At 39.1% G+C, this 25,192-nt stretch overlaps 1 protein-coding gene and 1 pseudogene across 1 annotated transcript; one reads left to right on the forward strand and one right to left on the reverse strand.

The window, feature by feature from the left end:
- On the reverse strand, positions 1-2,623 carry LOC134626673 (piggyBac transposable element-derived protein 3-like). The gene is made up of 3 exons (XM_063472642.1): positions 2,439-2,623; positions 523-2,034; positions 1-283 (listed from the first exon to the last, which is right to left on the reverse strand). The coding sequence occupies exons 1-3, from the start codon at positions 2,465-2,467 to the stop codon at positions 1-3; spliced, it is 1,824 nt and encodes a 607-aa protein (XP_063328712.1). The 5' UTR covers positions 2,468-2,623.
- Positions 2,624-8,959: 6,336 nt separating this feature from the next.
- Positions 8,960-23,451, forward strand: LOC134626674 (uncharacterized; annotated as a pseudogene).
- Positions 23,452-25,192: the final 1,741 nt, after the last annotated feature.

Genomic DNA, 25,192 nt, shown 5'->3' on the forward strand with positions numbered 1-25,192 from the left:
CTACTCAGTGTGGTACTTCTTGAAGCACTCCACATGTAGTGGCACATCACACTTTCCACACGCCAATGATGTGCGTCCGCCGCAGTTCTTGCATCGCTTGTACCTGCTACCAGTGTTGCAGGGCCAGTGGTTCAAATTATCAAACCTGGTGGCATCAGTTATCGCCACCGCCATTGAAGATCTTCTGCCCTGCCTACTTGGCTTTGTTCCATGGCGCAGGAGGAGGGTCTGGGCTACCAGCCTCTGGAAGGAGAGGAGATCATTCTCCCCGCTTTTCCAGGACCTAAATGAATGACAAAACAAGCATGATAGATGCATAAATGTGCATCGTTTCATCCTTTCTACAACGTCATGCCCCATATGTAGAATGTTCTGTAAAAGCAATATCACACTTGAGTTTGTGATGTTGGTCTGGATATCATCACTGTTGCTCTTGTCGACCGAAGAGCACTAGCGATGACCTCGAGTCAAACATCACCAACTCGATTGTGATATCACTAAATAACATACAGCCTTGTGTACCTGTAATAGCACCAGCTGTTCACCATGGCACTGTTCAGGGCCCAGCTGAAGCATGGCCACCACCACTTCTTGGACCGGATGTTGACTCTGTAGCGGCTGACAAACTGGTCATGCAGGTCCACTCCTCCCATGTGTGTGTTGTAGTCCTGGATACACTTGGGCTGTCTGACCTTGTCCATAGTCCGCTTCTGTTTATTCCATCTCTTCGCCTCAGTTTCGGTGAACTCCCTCTCCATGTTCGACACCACGGTGACCACGCTGTTGTCATTCCACCTTACAATCAGCTTCTCTGCCTCAACCAGATACTCAGCATCTCCTCTGGGTGTCTTCTTGAAGGTCTGGGGTGCTGTGAAGGGAACGTTATGGAGCTGAGTTTGTCGCATCGTGCCACAGCTGCCATAGCCTCTCAGGGTCATCTCATCCACCAGGGACAGGGTTGTGAAGAGGTTGTCGTGGTAAAACTTGACTCCAGGTGGCACTTCAGCTTTCTCTGCCAGGCCAAGAACCACACTTGGACCCTGACCAAGTCCAGTTTCCACCAGATGTGTGTGGCTTCCTACATATGGCTCCATCTGATGGACAAACCCGGAGGAGGATGCTAAGCTCCATATTTTATACCCAAAACGAATAGGCTTCCCTCTAATAAACTGTTTGCACCCATGCCTTCCAAAATACTCAATCATCATCTCATCTACTGCCACATGTTCTGCTATCGGGATTGCGTTGTTGATGTCATTTAGATGCTTAAAAAGGGGACGCACCTTGAAGAACGGGTAAGCTGTGATCTTCATGTTGTCTACTAAATGAACAGAAGACATAATTTCATCAAACCTGTTCCTCCGCATGGCATTGTTGCTGACATCACAATCGTCTGACCAGAGAAGACGCCGCCTTGGGACTGTGTTGTATCCACTGATCAACAGAATACCGTAGAATGTAAGAAGTTCATCCTCAGTCAGGTTGAGCGTTTTCCCTTTTTGTTCAGCGTAGAGATTGGACATTTCCAGTGTGACATCTCTGAGGGACTTGGGATAAAATGTGAGGAAGATATCCACTGGATCATCTGATGTGAAGCCAGGATCATGTTCTTTGGGGACATAGCGAGGGATCTGATATTTTTTGTTGGCTTGTGCTGGTGCTTTGGCCGCAATTTTGATTTTTTTGAATTTCCTGTCTTGGTTCTTAGTTTTGTGGAGCATGGGCCCAACAATCTGACTGGTCACCTTTTCATATGTGCCACTGACCTTTCTAGTCTCTGTCTGACTCACTGAGGATGAGCACCCAGGATCATCATCGGGGGGATTTGGCAGCTGCATGTCCGAATTAGGTAGAAAGCCTTCACCTTTGAGTATTCTTGATGGGAGGCGGTTATGGTCACCAGTGGCCTCATCATCAGATTGGTCACTGTCACAGTCTGTGTCATGTGCGTGCATTTCTGACTCAGGCACAACTGTGATGTCCGCCACAGTTTCAGAGTCCTGCAGCATGGCCAGGATCTCTGCTACGGTGTACCTAAGGAAAGGACAACATACATGTTAGCTAGCAAGCGAATTTTAGCTAGCAAGAAAATGATGTATGGTAATGTATAAAAATCCTATACACAGAGGCCTTGAATACCTGTGAATTTATTTAGCTAGGAATTATTCTAAAAGGACTAAAATGAGCCATTGTACATCATTCTACAATTTTAAATAAGTAAATTAGGAGCAATCCTGCAGACAGTGTTTTCCTTTAGTTAGCGACATGCTATGTGCCCACTGGCAACTTTTGTTGCCACTCACAGAAATAAGCCCATGAACAAAAAAATATTTATCCTAGGTACAATTTTTTTGGGGAGGGTTACTCTAGAGACTTGAATGATTAAATAATTATAAATATGTTTGGGGGGAAAGTCATAAGAAATTTATGAAAATTACCTCTTTCCAGGATGATTTGCATCCGCCATGTCTTCAGCCAGAAAGAGCGGGAAGCAGATGATGTCATGCGATAGGAAGCACTTGGAAACGATTTTTTAAAAATCAAAACCTTTGTCTAAGTTGTCTACTAGCATATAAGTGGAAAAAGTTGCATTAGTACCTTTGAGATTTTTTATTGTGAGTCGAAAATGACAGTGATAAACTTTGGCAACAATTGTTGCCAGTGGGGCAAAACATCACTGGACACCTGAAGGACCTCTATAGCACTTGCTGTCTGTAAAGGGCACACAGCATTTTGCAGAAGTGAACACTCCTGATCTTATACATGATATATCTGTAATTATGATCATAAATTAAAGAAATTCAGCAAACAATCAAATTAAATAATCTTGTATGATCAAACGGAAAAACAGCACACTTAACAAAACTGAAGTGAATTAAACTTCAGTTGCAAGTTTAAAGTCATGACACTGGCTTGTGACTAAGCACTTTGTGACAGTGGTGAATCAAAGACATAAATCATATGGCTAATATTCAATTTGCATTCATTCACTATCATAATTAGAGCATTATGGGCCAGAAGTCGAAGGTCTAAAATAAACAGTAACAGTGCTGGAGGAATATACTCATAAATCCTTCCAATGAGGAGGAGCCAATGCAAAACCTAAATATAATCCAGCTCTTCTTTCCTGACTGGAGAGAGGACGACAGAGAACAGACGACAGAAGCTTCAACATGATAGGCTGTAACATGAGACTGTTGCTTTTAACTGTCTGGTGCACAGGTGAGAAAATATTCTCTGTCTTTTAAAATTTGCCAGCTTGCAGAAAATCACAATTTTCTTGTTCTTTTACCAGGTGCTTGTGCCCAGACTTTAACAGAATCTGAACCAGTGGTTAAAAGGCCTGGACAATCACACACATTGACCTGTACAGCCTCTGGATTCACACTGAGCAGCTACTATATGGCATGGATCAGACAGCCTCTTGGAAAAGGACTGGAGTGGATTGCCTGGCACGATAGCAGCAGTGGTAGCAGGAGATTCTACTCCCAGTCAGTCCAAGGCCGCTTCACCATCTCCAGAGACGACAACAGACAGCTGCTGTTGCTGCAGATGAACAACCTGAAGACTGAAGATTCTGCTGTTTATTATTGTGCTCGAGAGCCACAGTGATTAAAGCTGTTTTAGTTCCTGTACAAAATCCTCTAGCTTTCTACATACAGTTTATTTTGTACTTATTAATATTGATAAATTTCTTGTGTAGTTGTATAATGTAGTATACAACTACACACAGACACACACACACGTGTATATATATATATATATATATATATATATATATATATATATATATATATATATATATGTATATGTATATATATATATATATATATATATATATATATACATATACATATATATATATATATATATATATGTATATGTATATATATATTGAGGCGACTTTTGTTGTGATTTGGCGCTATATAAATAAAATTGAATTGAATTGAATTGAATTGCTTGTGATTTTATTTGTGTTTTTTTTTACTTACAAATCCATTTACATTTTTTCTTTCTTCATAAGACTTTGAGAGGCTGATTAAAAGATCCAGATAATCTCACAAACTGTCTACTGACTTTAAGCTTACACAAAGTACTTAAGTGTGAGCTACTGAGTTCCTGTTGATGTGTTTAATCCATGGCCCTTCAATTAAGATGTACAACAGCAAATAAATGACCAAAGAGGTCTCTCCTATTTATTTCTTGTCAGCAGCTGTTTATCTCATATGATGCTAAACTGAATATTACACTTAATATTACATAATACATAACATACAAAGATATATTTAGTGAATAAATTGTTCTACAAATTTGTTAGAAATCCTGCCACAAGCCCGGAGTTCTGGTGACCTCCCACAATGCATCATTCACTTCTCTTCCTCTCTTTTTGTATTACATGCTGCTTTTACAAGTTAGTATCTTTTCCAGTATTTTTCCTTCTCTTTGTTCTTTTCTTTTCGATATTCTTTGGGCACTTTATTAGATAGTGGAGCAGTGATGAAGTCTGCTGCACCCTGACATGAGGCATATGGTTACCTGGTCACACACCAAGGTAAATTTGCACTCTAATATTTCAAATCAATATGCAAACCAAATGACTTCCTGTTACACAGTTATAAAGAAGTCACTTAAAGTGAAACAGTGATCAGAAGGTCATACAGTCAGCTTCAATCAAAAAACATGTTTCCCCATTGCCTTCCTACTGCTGTTGGCAGCAGGAAGCCGCAAGTCACTGTAAATTTGTAAACTGTAAATGTGCAGCTTTTCTTTTAAAATAAAATTCAATCATTTGTCCTGCTTTACATCCAACTTTTTACAGATGTAACATGTGTAGAGTTGACACAGCCAGCCTGTGAGACTGTGCAGCCAGGCCACAGTAACACAAACCATCAAGGAACCTGGACAAAAACCCCTCACAGTCTGTTTCAATAAAAAGCTTCCAGAACTGGAGCTCTCAGACCACTATCCTGTTCACTTCCACTTTCAGCGGACAAGTTGGCTTTTAGCATATGTATTTAGTATAGGTATTGTTGTATTCTAAGTTTTATTATTTGAAAAATTATAATTTTCCATTTTCTCTGATTTTTACTTTAAAAGAGTGGTATTCAGTTTTAGGTACTGAGGTTCTCAGTCTGAATCAGTGGTTAAAACGTCTGGAGACTCCCACAGACTGACCTGTACATACTCAGGGTTTCGTGGTGATATTAGCGCTGCTTGGATCAGACAGGCTGCTGGAATAGTTTTGCTAGACATGTACTGCTGTTGGTTGCAAGAGATACAGAAGCTTTGACCTGATGAATTTCAATATCAACATGTTCTCACTGAACATAAACACTGAAAGCATGGACAGAGTGTTCATTTCTTTAGAACTGGACTCGATTTTTCATGTTTATCACAATCTCACAGTAACCTGTGGGTCTCTTATTCTCTGAGTATTAACATCTTCTGTCGTTGATTTTATTTTCATTTTATTTTAAAAGAGAGAAGTGCGAATATTGAAAATAAAACTGGACAACTTTAGTTGCTCCTTAATTATTTTTTAATTTTCCAGTGCTTTTTGTTAATCACATAATCCTGATTGTGGATTACAAATATCTTCATAACTGTTGTTAACTATTTGCTTGGGAGTTGACAGCATTAATAATTCTTGATATTACAGTTTAATTAAGTGTGAATTGATGCTCTTGAGATGTTTTTATGGTCTCTGACAAAATCTGAATCAGTGGCAAAAAGGCCTGGAAAATATCCAGAATTAACCTTTACATGCTCCGGATTCACATTCAGCAGCTACAATATGAACTGATACACACTGGCACTGCTAATATCTGTTAGTCTCAGTTCATCCAGGGTAGGTCCATCATCTCCAGAGATGACTCCAACAGTTTGTCTGCTGGAGTAAAATCTATTTTTTGTAATATTAAGCTTGATAAATGAAACAGGTGTTAAGTGGCATTTAGCAGTAACCTAACTATCTTTTTATAAATATTTACATATGACAGTAAACAATCGAACTTCAAGAAATTTAGTTCAAAAACTCAGCCGATCAAAATGATATTTGCATAAATCACCTGCAGTTCAATCTCTTTGACAATCTCTTTGGAGACAGACTAATAGAAAGATTTATGTGTATGCTGAACAGAATTGATTTTTATTTACTTCGTTCATACTTTACAGTAAAATGAACATTAATCATAAACACAGAAACTCCGGTGCTTAAACAAATGTTTCAACATAATGTACTTTTCTAAATGAGTATCAAGAAGGATTTTATGATCAAAGAAAAAAGAAAAGAAAAAATGTAGAATTATAAGGATAGGACTGTCTTACCTGAACACAATTACTTAACAAATAAATACATTTCAAATAATAATGTAATAAAATGATCAGTACTACAAGCTACAGTGTGGGAGGAGCTAATGCAAAACTGTTCTAGTTTATGTTTACATAAGTGTTAGAGAGTTTAAGACAGAGAGTAAATCATTGATGTACCCACTGTAGACTGAGCAGAGAGAAATAGCTTTCATCATGTTCAGACTTCATATCTGGTTCACTTTTCTCATTCTCTTAATGAACTGGGCTGGTAAGGATCATAGGTTTACTTTTACTAATGAAAACACATAAAATGTCTGCATCATTGTATCTAATGAGCTGTTTGTCTGTAGGTACTGAGGGTCAAACACTGACTGAATCTGAATCAGTGGTTAAAAGGCCTGGAGACTCCCACAGACTGACCTGTACATACTCAGGGTTCAGTAGCGATTACTGGAACGCTTGGATCAGACAGGCTGCTGGAAAAGGACTGGAATGGGTTGCTACTATCAGTGGTAGCAGTGGCACCATCCGCTACTCTGAGTCATTCAGAGGCCGGTTCACCATCTCCAGAGACAACAGCAGAAAGCAGGTGTATCTGCAGATGAACAGCTTGACGACTGAGGATTCAGCTGTTTATTATTGTGCTCGAGAGTCACAGTGACACAAAAGGAAGTAACGCTGTACAAAAACCCATGAAAGTCAAACACTGCTTTCAACTTTCAACATTACTTTTCCAGAGACTCACAGAAAAGAAACATCAGTAGAGTTGAAAAAGAACCCCTCAGTGCGTGAATAGGAAAAAAAAAATCTAAATCATAGAGTATGAGTTGCACATAAAGGATTTAATTTGGTCACATCCAATGATTTTTCCTCTTCACCCTTTTTGGAGGGTGAATGCTAATCTTAAAGATGCTTTATACTGTGTGAACTGATGGTTCCATTCCACTCTTTGCTGGACTGATAGGCGCTATTGTTGTTCCTTACTTCCAATCACCTCAAAGGAGGTATGTTCACATGTTCTCAAGATGACTCAATTGAATTTGTTAAAGTCTTAATAATTTGTAATGATAATAGTAATACTGGATTGCATTTATATAGCGCTTTTCGAGACCCTCAAAGCGCTTTACAATTCCACTATTCATTCACTCTCACATTCCCACAATGGTGGAGGCAAGCTACAGTTGTTTCATTTTCTTTCTTTCTTTTTTTTTTTGCCTGTCCCATTTGGATCTTTAGCCATCAGAATTATTGTCTGAAGGCCAAGAAAGATGCCAGCGGATTTACTTTACCAAGTGGATCATCATGGCCTTGCCATATTGATTAATCTGATTGACATTTATTATTGTTATGTATTTATTTTATTTTGTTTTCGGTTGTTACAGACGGGACAGACATGACTGGGGGATAGGAAAGGAAGAAAGAAACCATGAAAGAAAGAGGGAGAGAAAGAAAAAAGAGGGGAGAAGAGATAGTGAGAAAGGGGAGAAGAAAAAAAATCACCTGGATCACCTGTCAAGAGAAGAAAAAACAGAAGAGAAAACAAACAAAAAAGAGAGAGCAACTTAATAAACACAAAACCATCACAATAAACTAGCTAAAAGTAAATAACAGTAGATACTAAATATTAAATGTTATTGTGCAGCACGCAAGATCGACAGCGCACAATGTGCTTTGAGGTAGCAGCCAAGAAAGGTGTAGTTTGTGTCTGTGTACACCTGTGTACCCAAAAACCCAAGGAGGACCATTAACCATGCCGCCTTCCTGGGAAGAGCTGAGGAGAGCCCCAGACGAGGGGTGTTAGGTTTGTAGCATAAAGCTATTTGCTGGAACGTTCAAGACAATTCTACTACACAGCAAAGCAAGACACAAGTCGGCAAAGTTCTTTGTATTGCTCGTGCACGAGGGAAAGACCTGTGACAAGCATCGTTCCTTCGCTTGACCCCAGTTGCCCTCGTCTGCTCCCTCGTAACACTGCTCTTTATTGCGGTTACATGACTATGCATAGGTTCATTAACCTATGATGTCTTACATAGACGTACATGTGAACAAAGAATACCAGTCCGTGCATAGTGTAGGTATGTGTGTGTGTGTGTGTGTGTGTGTGTGTGTGTGTGTGTGTTTGTCAAGATGTGACCCTGTGAATGACTCCCCCAAAGATGGAGCCAGGGGTCCAGCGGTCCACCTAAACAACAGGCACTTATAGTTGAACAGATACAGAGTAGGTGTCCTCCCATAGCATAAATCAGTAAGAGAAGGTATGACCTCTCTCATGACCTTAAGATGTGTGTGTATGCCAGAGTGCTCTGGGAGGCACACAGAGTCTTTGCAGACTGCTAAGGATCAGACCTCTATCATTATGCAATCGATTATAAAACTCTAAGCATATATGAGTACATATTTCTAAGCATAAATGACAATCCACAATATAAACCTAACAAGGGGTCACCCAGGAGCCACGGAGCAGAGGCCAGAGGGGGCTGCATTAACTTGCCCGCGGGCTCTGCTGGCAGCCAGCTGTGCCAGAGAGGACCGAGCCCCAGGCCCGGAGGCCAGAGGCCTGAGGGCCCCCCACCCCCTGGAAGGGGCCCAACCGGGTCACAGGCTCCAGGCCCTTCCAAGTGGCCACCAGGAGTGAGCCGGTACATACATGAGCGCCCAGCCCCAGACACCAAGAACCATCAACGCACCGATATCTGAGGGCATCAACCTGGGTGCGATATCACTGCAAAGTTTGAAATAGACATGCACTTGCAAGTGCTGCAGTAGAAATAAAGAATGACAGGGACTGGGTCCATACGTATAATTCACACAAACACAAACCTTGTACTACTTCTTTTAAATAGTTTGGAGTTTGAGATCTTTCTTAAAAACACAGATGGTTAAAGCACAGGACCTGTGATATGAAACAGTCTCTTGAGAGCACCCCACCTAGCCCCCACACCTTTCTCGTATTGTAAGTTTTAACATTTGAAAATTTCTGTATTACAAAGTAAAAAGAGACTATAATAAAGTCACTGAAAAAAATATTCTTCTCTATTTTTTCACCTTAACGTGGTCTTTGCATGTCTTAGTGACCATAAAAGCTAGACCAGCAGAAGCTTAGCCTTCAGGTGGGACACCCAAGTTGGTCAGGTCTTAGGGTAGAGGCCTGCAAACCAATTACATGACAAAAACAGTTACCCAGAGTAGGGCTGCCATAATTAGTCGACTAGTCACGATTACGTCGACTATCAAAATCGTCAACGACTAATTTAATAGTTGACACATTGTTTGAAGCTTTGTAAGATCCCGAAAGACGCAGGAATAAGTAGTAAGTAAATCAGTAAAGTGAGTAAATCGGTTTGACTGAGATTAAAGTTATCGCTTTCACAGAGCTGAAAAAACATCAAACAGAAAACTGATTAAACAGAAGTGTGAGAATTTACTCCAGTGTCCTGTTATAGTTTAGATAGCAAGGAGCAGACGACTGAGTTTATTAAACTCCACCGAGACAATCTGCAAATTTCATTAAAAGTTTAATAAACTACCATCTTGTCTTTTTTTTAGTTAGCACATACTTCAAGCTGTAAGCTAATGATAGTTATATAAAAGCAGATGCATGCTGGTGCAATAAGCTGTTCGTTTTACGTTCAATGGATGCCTGATCTGATTAGTCGACTAATCACAAAAATAATCAGTGACTAGCCAACTATCAAAATAATTGTTTGTGGCACCCTGAATCCAGAGCACCCCACCCAGCCCCCACACCTTTCTCGTCTGCATTGCCACCTTGTGCCCCCTTTATATTTCTGTCTGCCCCCTCATATATGCCTGTCTAGAACCAGCCCAGAGTACAAGGCCAGTTTACCATCTCCAGAGACAACAGCAGATAGCAGGTGTTTTTGCAGATGAACAGTCTGAGGACTGAGGATTCTGCTGTTTATTCAGGTGAAGGCAGTTTTCCCATCTCCAGAAAAACAACAGACATGTGCAGATGAACAGTGTAAAGAATGACTGACTGAAGCTGTTTGTGCAAAATCTTAGAGTCATCCTCTCTATATGACAGACATTTATCAGCTGTTATCTTTAATTTTACTTTTAAAATAATTTTAATATATGAAACAATGTCAATTTTAAGAATGTTTTAGTATATCTGACATGTTAATGTATTATATTCTACACTTTTTATTACAAATGTATTGTTCCATTAATTATTATTTATTTTGAAGTAACTAAAACAGAGCCATCTTTCATCTTTTATGGAATACAGTATTCAAATATCCATCTCCATGTTTTATTTATACCAGAATGTGAAGAATTCTAAAGTTAGTATTTGCTAAATCAATTTGTTTGTCACGTTTTTTGGAGTTTTTTTGTTCATAACATGTTAAAAACAGTACAATTAGAATAATATTGGCGCTAAAATTACAACCAGTGATATTACAATACTCAGTGACATTTGGTTGTGAACAGTTTTTGATTTCTGCAGCCATATAAATGTGGATTTAAAATGTGCAAAATGATAACTGTTTAAAAACCACTCACAATAAATACTTTTGGGTAAAATGATCTACCACTGGTTTATCCCAGCAAACCAAAGCATTAGTAAGCTATTACAAGGTTTTAAGATTTTTGAAATAATACCAAAACATGTAAAATTTATATTATTTAATATTCTTTTTAATTACTACATAGTCTACAAAAAGAAGAAAAAAAGCATTTTAATGTATCAATCCACTGATTTTAATACAAAATCCTTAATACTATATTGTTTTCAGATATATTAAATGCAATGAAACAATCAGTTGTTTCACTGCTGTTATACTGACTTGTGAAATAAAAATTTACCTATGTAGGTCTAAGTAGGTGAATAACAGATGTAACATGCACACTCTTTGATTGGCTCCGGTTAGACCAACTATGATAAGTATGATCCTGTGCAAACTCATAGGCTTTCTCTGTTACTGGGTTATAAAAACTTTACATCAGATTGTGAAGCAGAGTTCACAACACAACAGACACCAAACAATATGTTGTCTGTAGCTCTGCTAGTGTTTTTAGCTGCTGGATGTGAGTCTCTGTAGATTTGTTATAGCCAGCATTTCTTCTTTGTCTTGTAATTTACAACAACACATGTCTTTTTTCAACAGGTGTCAAGTGTGAACAGCTGACACAGCCAGACTCTTTGAGTGTGCTTTCAGGTCACCCTCTGACCATCACCTGTAAGGTGTCTTATTCCGTGAGCAGCTATTGGACTCACTGGAATAGACAGGCTCCAGGAAAAGGACTAGAGTGGATTGGAAGAGCAGCTTCTGGAAGCACACCTCACTACAGTCCTTTACTTAGAAACAAGTTCAGCATTTCGTCTGTGAAGGTTCTCAGTTATCCAGGTCATCGTAGTCTAAGGAGCTTGGAAAGAAAAGCGTCTGGACTTCTTTAAGTTGCTTGAAGACGTTTCACCTCTCATCCGAGAAGCTTCTTCAGTTCTAAGGTCAAATGGCCGAGAGTCCCAGATTTAAACCCAGTGGGAGTATCCCCCAAAGAGGGACAAAGGACCCCCTGGTGATCCTCTAATCACATGCGCCAAGGTGTGAAAGCGGGTGTGGGACCTAATCAGCCAGGGTTTCGGGTTTCGGGTGAAGTTCAGCATTTCCACCAACTCTTCCAGGAATACAGTGATTCTAACTGGACAGAATGTGCAACCTGAAGACAGTGCTGTGTATTACTGTGCCAGAGACTCACAGTGACACAAAACACTAGTGGACTTGAACAAAAACCATTCAGTGTCTAAACAGCTCTAACATTAACAAACCACAGGAGGAGCTCTTGGACCACTGATGCTTTCAAGTTGTCATCAGTGTTAAAGGAAGTAGCTGTATATATGGCAGTGATAAGATGCACTACTAACAATATTAAAAAACATGCTTCAGTTAAGATGAGCATAGTACGTGATTTGACTGAAGACTTCAACCAACTTGAGACAAATATGTTTCAATGCACTTCTATGTAGAAATAACTACAATCATTCATTAATCCAGACATGACTGGAACATCTGTGTGGCTGGTTGATTTGTGCTCTCTGTATGGTAGTTAATGCAAAACTTGAATGGTTCTGAAGAATACTGTTGTGACTGAATTTGTCCCAATTCTTAGTTAGTGTACAGATGAAATATTTAAGAACATTCAACACTCTGGACTGTTGTTGCTTGAGTTATCTACTGAGGGATGTATTTGTGTTACATCCTCTCCTTTTATAACCTGTAGAGTGACAAATTTCCAAAGACAAGAAGAGAGAGCAGCTAAATTGGGTCCTAATGGTACTGCAAACAGAGAAATGGTTAGGGCCACAGCAATCCACTGTGTAACTCAAAAAACTTTCAGGCAGTGTTTTAAAACTCACACATGACTCAAAAAAACAAACAGTGTGTGGCATAAACGCTAATCACACTTGGCAATCTTTCTTCTATAAAAAACTTCACATCAGATTTACAGAGGAATTTATCAGATCAGACAGTGGCTGCTAGAATTACACTAAAGAAAAGAGCAACAGTGAATAATTCATATGCTTTACACAGATGCTTAAAATATAGTAAACAAAAAAAGGATTAAAAGTTCTTATTATTAGATAACTACAGGCCAATCCTCATCCACAGTGCTGTGATCAGCAGTCCATATGATGATTGTGATACCAAATATGCAAAATGGTTGCATTTGAGTCTATTATTAAAAAGCGCTATATAAATACAGGCCATTTACCATTTATCATATTATTACAAGATTTGAGAACTAAAATCTTTGGCAAATTGATAAGAAAATATAGATGTGGTACACATGCAAACTGACATTAGAAGTTTAAATGTGCACTTTGTTTCTCTTACTGACATAAACACACCTCACACCTGGTGTTTGTGATGCTCCGTTGCTCTTTGCATTCTCTCACTTCTGTGTTTTGGTACTTTTTTGAGACCTGGTTGTTACTCAGTGCTTCCGCTTGCTGCTTGCCCTGATCACTCTGCCTTATCATGCATAACAACTGTGCAACAGACTTCCTGCCCTAGTTTCACCTTACTGAACAACTCTAAACAAGATAAGATAAGATAAGATAAGATAAGATAAGATAACCTTTATTAGTCCCACACGTGGGAAATTTGTTTTGTCACAGCAGGAAGTGGACAGTGCAAAAGTTATGAAGGACAATTAGAATAAAATAAAATAAGAATAAATACAGTACACAACTGTACAGAATAGAATAAAAATCGAATACTATATACAGTAGAATAAAATAGAATAAAATAAACAATAGGATAAAAATAGAATACAAATGCTATATACAACAGAGTGAAAAATACAACGGTTGCCAGAAAGATTATTGCACATTTGTGATTATTGCACATTTGTGTTATTGCACATTTGTGGATGTGTGTGTATGATCAGTTAAAGTCTTTGTTGTGGAGTCTGACAGCAGTGGGGAGGAAAGACCTGCGAAATCTCTCCGTCCCACACCGTGGGTGCCGCAGTCTCCCACTGAAGGAGCTGCTCAGTGCTGTCACAGTCTCATGCATGGGGTGGGAGATGTTGTCCTGCAGGGATGACAGCTTAGCCACCATTCTCCTGTCACTCACCACCTCCACTGGGTCCAGAGGGCATCCTAGAACAGAGCTGGCCCTGCGGATCAGCCTGTTCAGTCTCTTCCTGTCCCCAGCAGAGATGCTGCCGCCCCAGCAGACCACACCATAAAAGATGGCTGAGGCCACCACAGAGTCATAGAAGGTCTTCAGGAGTGGGCCCTCCACTCCAAACGACCTGAGTCTCCACAGCAGGTACAGCCTGCTCTGCCCTTTCCTGTAGAGGGCGTCTGAGTTATGAGTCCAGTCCAGTTTGCTGTTCAGATGAACACCAAGGTACCTGTAGCTGTCCACAGTCTCAATGTCCATACCTTGGATGTTCAGTGGTTGCAGTGGAGGATGTGACAATGTGAAAGTACAACTCTAACATAGCTTAATGACAACTGAAATTGAAGAGTTCTGCATTTACCAGAATCTGAAGGTATGTATAACTTTGATAAGATTAAAGTTGTTCCTTGTTGTGTTCACACATTATAGTTATAATGAGTTATGTCAATCAAACTAATCTCTTCTTTATTTCAGTGCCATGGATTGTGTCGCCAAACATCACATTGTACCCAGTCTTGGATGGGGAATTTGGAATCTCACCAGTAAGGCTCATCTGGACCCTCAATGGTTTCTTTCCAGACAAACTGGCTTTGGAGTGGTTTCAGGACAAATCACCACTAAGTCAAAACAAGAAGCCAAGCAGAACGAAGCTACAAAGTGAAGGGACATAGCAGAAAACCTTCAGCCTGAGCAGCAAACTCTCAGTGTGGGGAAAAGGATCAACTTTTTCCCACACTGCTAATCACAATTATACTGAATATAAGAAGACAATAAGCATTTGTCACAGTAAGTATGTACAGCTACTGTCTCAAAGCCCATATTCAACATTAACATTTGCAGGTATATCTTGAACAAATTAAGAGCAGTCTAAAGATAAAGTTCATAAATTAGCATGTTTTTCTTTAACTCCACAGAAATTCACCTTCCATTCATGTGAAGATTCCCAAGTTTAAGACTTAAGCGTCAGACTCTAATGTGCAAGGAACATGTTGGGTCCACACTAATTTTGATGCCACAATCTCCTGGCTGAGAGATTGGCACCACAAATGAAAAAATATGCAGAGAGTAAAACACAACTCTTATTATCAGTAAACTTTTTCCTTGAGTCGGTGGAAGCAAGTAAAGCATTTAACATGCAGAGGAGAGCAAAAGCGTGTCAGATCTGCTGAGAAGACTATAAATATTGCAGGTAAGATGATATTAGCATTACAGGAAATTCAGACATCTTATGACCAAAGAGGACCTTAAATAATATTTCTGCTTTGTTTCATTGTCCTCCACTTCAAACTCCTTTGGTAGAAATCAGGATCTTGCCCAGATCTGCTGAAGGGAACAACTGTCCTCACATGACCTCTACACCACCTTACAAGTCAATGGTGATTAAAATAAAAAAAAAAGAAAATGTTATGATTTTCCTGAAGACTGAAGGCGCTGGCCTCCTTTTAATCAGTAGTCAATTCACTGTCCCTCAGACATACTGGAAGAAAGACAGAAAATATACCTGCAAAGTCAATAAGTTTATAGTCAAACTCTACCAGCTATATTTTTGGTAACAAGCTACTCTTGCTTCCCTTTTAGGCAGCTGATTTAACTTTGTTGTTTTATACTTTAATGTTTTCTGTCAAATAGATAAATTGATGCCCTGATTTGTCTCACTTTAGTGGACCCATCAGTGGAGCTTCTTCTGGTCCAAAGTAAGGAGTCAAGATCACAGACACTCTTATGCTCTGGATGGGTCTTCAGCGCTCACATTAGATGGTTTAATGAGTCTCAGCAAAGATCTCCAACAACCACTGATATCAGCATGAGTGTAGATGGACATGCTAGAGTGACCAGTCAACTTATAATTGATCACTCTGAGTGGAAAACAGGAAAGATCTTCACTTGTACAGTATCTGACAGGTCTCTGAATAAAAATATCACAAGAAATATCAATCTATGTTCAGGTAAAGTGAAAATGCTATTATTGTGATACACAATAAGATTTTCTTGATTTTGTTGTTTTTTTCCTAGTACCTCCATCATCCTCACAGCTAGTTGGGGTTTATGTTCAGGGACCATCACCACTGTAGCAGCCTGAGAACAAAGGACCCGTGACTGTTATCTGTCTTCTGGTTGCCCCTAGTCTTAACGATTTCTCCATCACCTGGAAATCAGCTGGCAACAAAATTCCTGACTGTTATGTCCTTACTAATCCTGCAGTGAGTCACAACAATGGGACAGAGACTCAACAGAGCTTCCTTAATGTGTCAGCAGAAAATTGGGATGCAAATAAACAAGGGTTTTGTGAAGGAAAACATCCATGTTCCAATCAGGGCAATGAAGACCATATAAGCAAAAGCACAGGTAATGTTAGAAATGTAACAAATTGCTTACAGCTCTTTCTAAACTTCATGTTCCTCTGGTTGTGACTATATTTTTATGGTTCTCTCCCTTTAATGTTTTTCAAGACCTTCGTGTGCCAACAGTGAAGATAATGCAACCAAGTGCCTCTGAACTTTCTATGTCAGACATTCCTAACCCTTGTTTGCCTAGTGTCTGGATATTCCCTTGCTAACATCAAAGTGTTCTGGGAAGAAGATGGCAAGACTCTCCCATCCATGCATTACGTTAACAGTCCTCCATGGAAATACTTAGGGAGCAGCTCTTACTCTGTCAGCAGCAGTCTAAACATATTCAAAACTGAAGACAAAGGGTCTACGTATTCTTGTGCATGAGTCATCTGAAGCACCTGTTGAAGTCACTATAACTGATGTGTTTGGTGAGCTGCTGTTTAGCGTTTAACATTAATCTTTTATTTCCATAATATTCATTTGAACAAAACTGACTAAAAATTATCAACTTATTACTAAAACTGTAATGCACATCTTTCCATCTTTCCATCAGTGATCTACAGCCAACCATCAGCCAACCTCAAAAAAACAATGAGGTTTTCACCCTCATAGTTTTTTTCATCATCACCACCTTATTGGGTATCATAGCTGCATTGATTAAGGTAAGCGCCTGTCATTTGATTGTTTAAAAGTAAGATTCCAGTCCAATTTTCAAAATTATACTGTGCATACCATTATTATTATTATTATTATTATTATTATTATTATTATTGTTGTTGTTGCTGTCTTTGATGTTAATTTTTTCTTATTAGTTTTTGTTTTTGTTGATTCATTTTAAGCCTGTGCTATTATTACAGTTTGAACAGCATGTATGCTGACAAGTTTGGACATGTAATGCTTTGTGTTTCCATTGTTATTAATTGCATTGTTTATACTTTACAAAATGTTTTTTTTTGTATTTTAGTTTTGTACTAAGTGTGACATATATGCATGTTGAAGTAAGAAAACAAATACAAAAATGAATAAAGGAAATTAATGACTAAATACCTTAATTCCTTTGTGAATTTAGAAACATGCTATCTTACCTCAAAGAGTATTATGATGACACATACTAGTATAACACCATGTTTATCCTTCAGAAAATTGCTTCATGCTCCAAGATATTGTAATTCTCAGATTTTCCACAAGAGTGAGACAAAGCTCCATGTGCAGAAGCAGCAATATAGTTTCCACCTCTATGTGAAAAACTACTCATGTTGTGATTTTAAGATGCCGATAAATGTGTTGGTATGCCAGTGGTGTTATGAAGAGGTGCAGTCATTTGAAAGCACAAAGACTGTTGTTGTAACTCTTCTTCTTTGCAAACACATCTAGTGTCTTTGTAGATCTGTACACTCCCTGTCTTTGAATGAATTGCATTTGTGTACTTTGTGGGTTTAGAGGAATTCACAACTGGCAGGGAGAGCACTAAACACACTAAAGCTTACTATTGGCAATCTGTGAAGTGATCTGTTGCGCATTCAGATTATCCAATATTTTCATATTAACAAAAACACATTTATTAACATTGTAATACCAGTATTTAATACACTACCAGGACACACCTTCTCATTTATTGTTTTTTTCTTTATTTTCATGACTATTCACATTGTAGATTCTCACTGAAGGCATCAGAACTATGAATGAACACATATGAATGACCTGACATCATGGCTCCTCCTTGCCGTAGCATTTTTGTTGTACCTCATCGATTGCTTTTTTGCTTCCCCCTGAGTTCCTGTGCTGCTCACTATTTCACCATGTACCAGGACACCCTGATTGATGGTCAGTTGATGATGCTTACTCAGATAACATTTTATCTGTCTCACTCGTTCCTCTCTGTTTTCATCTCTTCAGCTGTTACAGGTCAGAGTATGGAGTCCATTCCTTCCAGTCCTGTAGTGAAAAGGCCTGAGGAGACTCTTAGTCTCTCCTGTAGAGGATCTTGTTTCACATTTAGCTGCTGTTCTATGGATTGTATAAGACAGCAACCAGGAAAAGAACCAGAATGGATAGGAGAAGGCTATTTAACTTCCAGCAGAAACAGATATGTGAGCTGTTTGAGTGGACATATAGAATTACCAAAGACAACAGCAACAGTATGACATATCTGAGACTTCCATCCTAAAACCAGAAAACTCTGCTGTGTATTACTGTGTGAAAGACAAACAATGGTTTAAGTAATGACATAAGCTTTACAAAAACCTTCGGCCATACAGCTTCGCAAGAACCTACAGGGGGCAACAGATGATCAAAAATTTGATGTTCAACTCACTGACACAAAAACACCTGCGGTTATTGTCTATGAATGCTTTTAAAATATAAAAAACACTTTTGATTATAGTGAAAAATAATATGTAAAAATATCATTCAAAAACACTGAAACACAATTTTTAAGAGGGATACAAAAATAGATAGAATGGCACATTCAAGAATCCTGGGGTAATTTTCCAAATTATGCATTCACACAATATGTTTGTAGGATCATCCTCTGTGAATCAGAGCTTCTTCCTGAGTTAAATAATAGATACATATAAGATTAACACAATTTTAAGTGAGAGGGCTCTTGTGAGAAGGGCTCCTTCTCAATATGCAAAGTGAACTTCCTGACAGTCTGCTATTAAGACTTGAAATCATAGCACCGGTTAAAGATGAAGATGAGACGTTCTCATCAGATCACCTTCAGTACCAACATGTTCTCATTAGCTCTGCTGGCTGCCTAAGGAGCTTGGAAAGAAACGCGTCTGGACTTCTTTAAGTTGCTTGAAGACGTTTCACCTCTCATCCGAGAAGCTTCTTCAGTTCTAAGGATCAGTGGTGGAGAGTCCCAGATTTAAACCCAGTGGGAGTATCCCCCCAAAGAGGGACAAAGGACCCCCTGATGATCCTCTACCTAATCACATGCGCCAAGGTGTGAAAGTGGGCGTGGGTCCCAATCAGTCAGGGTTTCGGGTGAGCTCATTGTGAAACCTGGCCCCACCCTATCATGTGATTTCCTGAGGTCAGATGGCCCAGGATGTGAGTGGGCGTTAAGGCGTCTGGGAAGGGATCTCAAAACTGGATTATAGATGGCAGACAGTTGGTGTCGTAAACCACCGCCTCTGTTCAAAGATGGTCGCTCACAGTGGACATAGATGGCCTCTTTCACTCCTCTTTCAAACCATCTGTCGTCTATGTCCAAAATGTGAACGTTGGCATCCTCGAAAGAGTGACCTTTATCCTTTAGATGCAGATGGACTGCTGAGTCTTGTCCCGTGGAGGTGGCTCTTCTATGTTGTGCCATGCGCTTGTGAAGTGGCTGTTTGGTTTCTCCGATGTAGAGGTCTGGGCATTCCTCGCTGCACTGTACAGCATGCACCACATTGTTATGTTTGTGTTTAGGAGTTTTGTCTTTGGGATGAACCAGTTTCTGTCTGAGTGTGTTGTGGGTCTGAAGTACACTGGGATGTCGTGTTTGGAGAAAACTCTCCAGAGTTTCTCTGATACACCGGCTACATAGGGGATGACAACGTTGTTGCGTCTGCCTTTCTTATCTTCCCTCGCTGGTGTCTGATCTTCTTTTCTGTGCATCTTTGCTGACTTTATAAATGCCCAATTAGGATAGCCACATGTTTTAAGTGCTTCCTTTACATGTGTGTGTTCCTTCTTTTTCCCTTCAGGCTTAGAGGGAACATGTTCTGCTCGGTGGTGTAGGGTCCTAATTACTCCAAGTTTATGTTCCAGAGGGTGATGGGAGTCAAAGAGGAGGTACTGGTCCCTGTGTGTGGGCTTCCGGTAAACTTCAATGTTGAGGTTGCCGTTTTCTTCAATGTGCACAGCGCAGTCCAGGAAAGACAAGCAGTTGTCCTTAGTGTCTTCCCTGGTGAACTTGATGTTTTTATCCACGGCGTTAATGTGCGCAGTGAAGGATTCCACTTCTTGTGTTTTGATTTTGACCCAGGTGTCGTCTACATATCTGTACCAGTGGCTGGGTACTCTCCCTTTAAAAGAGCCAAGAGCCTTTCTTTCCACTTCCTCCATGTAAAGGTTGGCTACAATAGGTGACACGGGGGAGCCCATGGCGCAGCCATGTTTTTGTCTGTAGAAACCCTCGTTGTATTTGAAATATGTAGTGGTGAGGCAGAGGTCTAACAGTGTGCAAATCTGATCGGGTGTGAAGTTGGTCCTGTCTTCCAAGGCTCTGTCTTCTTGTAGTCGTTTTCTGACAGTCTCATAGTAGTGGGTATGCAAGTGAAGAGAGAGACTACATCAAAGGACACCATGGTTTCATCTGGGTCCAGGGAAAGTTTCTGGACCTTGTCGGTGAAGTCGGTGGAGTTCTTGATGTGGTGTGGGGTGTTCCCCACGAGAGGTGCAAGGATGGTAGCAAGGTGTTTCGAGATGTTGTAGGTGGCTGAATTTATGCTACTAACAATGGGTCTGAGTGGGATATCTTCCTTGTGGATCTTAGGAAGTCCGTAAATGCAGGGTATGGCATCACCTGGGTAAAGGCGGTCGATGATTTTGCCATGTGAAACAAATTAAATAAACTTTTAGTTGTTTTTTTCCCCAAAATTTAAATTTTAATGTTGATTCAGATGTTGTTGTTTTTTTTTTATCTTTAAATCTTAGGTATGTTATGCAGCATATTTGTCCTTAAGACTTCACAACTAATTTTTACAGTCTGTATTCTTACCATTTATTCATGTTTATTATTCACAACAAGCCAAATAAAAATGTAAATTGACTACTTTCTCTTTCATTAGTATTCTTGTTGTTTTAATTTTAATGAACCCTAATAAAAAACACATTTTGTCATTACACTGCAAATATGATAAACCAGCTATATTAAACATCATTAAGTACTAAAAGCTACAATTAAACCGAAGAATAACTATCTTTATAAGCCCCTCCCTTTTCTGATATCATGATGCAAATCTTCATCCCGTGCTGGTCTTTTATATTGCATAGAGCACCAGAAATCACATCTCCACCAGGATGATGAATACACTCACTCCTCTGCTCATTGTTCTCTCTCTGCCCTGTAAGTTGTCTTGCTTCTTATTTTTCTTATATCAAAAAACATCAAGTGATACTCATTTGTGGCCCCATTACAACTTTCCAGGTGTCTCACTTGTTCCTCTCTTCTTTCATCTCATCAGGTGTTACAGGTCAGAGCATGGAGTCCATTCCTTCCAGTCCAATAGTGAAAAAGCCTGGAGAGACTCTTAATCTCTCCTGTAGAGGATCAGGCTTCAGTTTTGATTGCTGTGTGATGATCTGGGTCAGAGAACCTGCAGGAAAACCACTGGAATTGATCGGGAGCGGCTTCTCAACTTCCATCAGAAACAGTTATGCAAGCAGTTTGAGAGGACGTGTAGAAATCAGCAGAGATGATAGCAACAGCATGGTGTATTTGAGGTTGTCCAATTTGTGGCCAGATGATTCTACTATTTATTACTGTGCCAAAGAGAAACACAGTGGTTAAAGCAGCTGAAAAGGCTTTACAAAAACATCCTGCCATCTATTTTTAGAAGAACCCAGAGGAAGCAGTTGTTCCTCAAAAACAGGGACACCGGCTGTTGAGACAGTTGTAAGAAATTTCTTTAATAAAAGAGATGATGATGATAATAAACAACATTATTTACAAAAAAGCAAATAATGAAAATAATGGACATGGATAAAAAAAGATTGCCACCTATCAGACGTTTATTAAAACTTTTAAATAAAAATATTTTTAATAATACCAGAAGCTCCCATGCTATCACCTTGAGTACCAACCTGTTCTCTGTAGCTCTGCGGCTGCTGGATCCTGTGACTCTCACTGAAGTCGAGACACTAACAGCAGGATCACAGCACATTAAGTGTTACTGTTATTACAGTGATATTCAATGTTTTTTCAAAAATATTTAAACATGAACAGTTGGCACAGCTTTCCTCTTGAAATGTGCACTCACTGAATACTGAAAACAACATTTACAGAAAAAAAATCTTAACTTTTGTGGCACAGGTCTAACTGTCTATCTCTGTGAACGTAGAATAAGATTTGAAATGTCAGTTTTATCTTTTATTTTCTGTTTATGAATGCCCACATAAACTTGGGTTGTAAAACATATATTTGAATAAAAGAAATCAATTAAAGAAGTTCTGAACTGATATGACAAACCCATTTTGTTTTACAATTCTTTATGCTATAATTAAATTATTTTATGTATATGATATAAAATGAAAGCTTAGACAGATGGATTCATCTTTTTTTTAACTTTCAGTGTGTATCAAAAGTGTTTGGAAAACAAAATCTGCAAATTCAACACTTAATTAAACAAGAGACATAAGCTGAATTTTTTTTAAAGCAAAAACTGTTTTTTTTTCCTGTTTAGTTCATATAAACCTCCACTGTTTTAAATAATTTAAGCACAATAATTTAACACCTTTTTTGCACAACCCATTTTCCATAGTTCCATTTCATAGGAAAATACCTTGCTATAACCCAAATGTTTCTGCAGTCAGAAACACATATTTAACTTACGGGTTGCGTAATATGTGAGAGTTGTTTTTACAGGTGGAAACTTCAGTAACCTTTATGTTATAACATTTTTGTATCTATGTATGTAAATTACACTTACTCACAGTCTCCTATAAGAGTTGAGATCATGCCATCAGTGACACAAAGGAGGAAAATCATTGAGTGCAACATGTTCTCTGTAGCTGTGCTCCTGCTGCTGCTGGTTTCTGGATCCTGTGAGTCTCAATACGGAAAAGACAGAATTTGATTATAAGATTCTGCTGAAACACAGATTCAGTATTCAACATGTTTTCTATTTACAGGTGTAAAGTGTCAGCAGTTGACACAGACAGCATCTGTGAATGTGCAGCCAGGTCAGCGTCTGACCATCACCTGTCAGGTGTCTTATTCTCTAAGCAGCTGGAGGACAGCTTGGATCAGACAGCCTGCAGGGAAAGGACTGGAGTGGATTGGAGATGCACATTATGGATACCCCACATTTTACAAAGATTCACTAAAGAACAAGTTCACCATCAACTTAGACACTTCAAGCAAGACAGTGACTTTAAATGGACAGAATATGCAGCCTGAAGACACTGCTGTGTATTACTGTGCCAGAGAGCCACAGTAACACAAAACATCAGTAGAGCTGAACAAAAATCCCTCAGAGCTTCAACATGTGTAACATCCTCCACCAGCAGAGGAGCCCCCAGACTACAGAACACTGTTATCTGCTGCATGTCGCTGTTTAGCACTGGAGATTGCCATGATAATATATAATTTTTAAAGTTATAGTTATGAATAAAGTGTTACATTTTATATTTACAATTCAACCTTAATAACTTGCTCAATTTGACATTTTTTCCAAGTGACAATAATATATTTTGATACTCATTTATATGATAAGTTTTTCCAGCTAAACCTTTGTGTAAAAGCACCTGTAATGAATGTTAGAATTGGTTGTGTTTCATTATTTGCAAAAAAAAAAAATACAAATCTTGGCACTTAGCAAAAAACAAAAGCTTGGCACTAATGAAGGTCCCAGTAGGACAGGGCTGACTTTTCCACAGATCCACACTGATACACAGATTCTCTCATAAAAACACCAAATAGCTCTCCTCTCCTTAGCAGAAATTATATTTGTCACTTCCCATATATTTGTCCTCCCAATGATATCCTGATATTAATCTTCAGGCTTTGCAGTTTGCATGTTTTCTCTGTTTCAATCATCAGAAAAGTTGGAAAAGTCAATGACCTTTGTGTCTGTCTGCCTGGATATCAGGCTGTGCCCTCTGATTTCTTAAAAGAAATCCTAAGGACACTTCACATACAATGTGAAGACAGCACTGCTGTGCCCAGAAACTAATTATGTCGAAAGCTTGCTCCGCACCATTCTACTTGTCCTTAGAAGACAGGAATGACAGGGACCGGATGCATACAGTGCATATGAAGATCATAGCAAAACAAAACAAAACAAAAACTATGTACTACATGCAGAGCAGGGCAGCCAGTGCGACAGCCAGTTCTCAAACTAGCAGTCTGGGCAGCACGCTCTGCTTCCTATATGAAGCTATTATAACATATCATTCTATTCATCTGTTAGTTGCTAAAAATATTTCCTAAGTTCTTTATATACTGCTGAGTTTACTTTGTAGGAGGAGTTTATGTAAAACTGATACCTTGAGTAGATTTATATATCATGGTACTCAATCTACCAGAGACACTGCAGACTGGACAAAGACATCTGACCTTAACAATGATCAGGAAAGTTTATAGTGGTCTTTTACTGATTTTGTTTTTTTTCTTGACTGGTAAGAACGTTTCTACATTTTTTTATTCAAATTAAATGTTATGAAGTAAAGTCTTTGGAATAATAAGCCATCAACATTTCTGTAGGTACTGAGGGTCAAACACTGACTGAGTCTGAACCAGTGGTTAAAAGTCCTGGAGACTCCCACAGACTGACCTGTACATACTCAGGGTTCAGTGGTGATTATAGTAATGCTTGGATCAGACAGGCTGCTGGAAAAGGACCGGAATGGATTGCCTGGATCAGCAGTGGCAGTAGCACCTGGTACTCTCAGTCAGTCCAAGGCCGGTTTACCATCTCCAGAGACAACAGCAGAAAGCAGGTGTATCTGCAGATGAACAGCTTGACGACTGAGGATTCGGCTGTTTATTATTGTGCTCGAGAGTCACAGTGACACAAGAGGAAGAAACGCTCTACAAAAAGTCAGCACATCAAAAGATGGAACAATTTGCTGCCAGCTATATTTTCCCCTTAAAGTTACAGAAATGACAGTTAAGTTATTGAAACTCTCAAAGATGTAATAACACTGCCTCAATGGGAAATGCTTTTATGATGTCTTGTC

This window comes from Pelmatolapia mariae, linkage group LG4, assembly GCF_036321145.2.
Source record: "Pelmatolapia mariae isolate MD_Pm_ZW linkage group LG4, Pm_UMD_F_2, whole genome shotgun sequence".
Taxonomy (NCBI): Eukaryota; Metazoa; Chordata; class Actinopteri; order Cichliformes; family Cichlidae; genus Pelmatolapia; species Pelmatolapia mariae.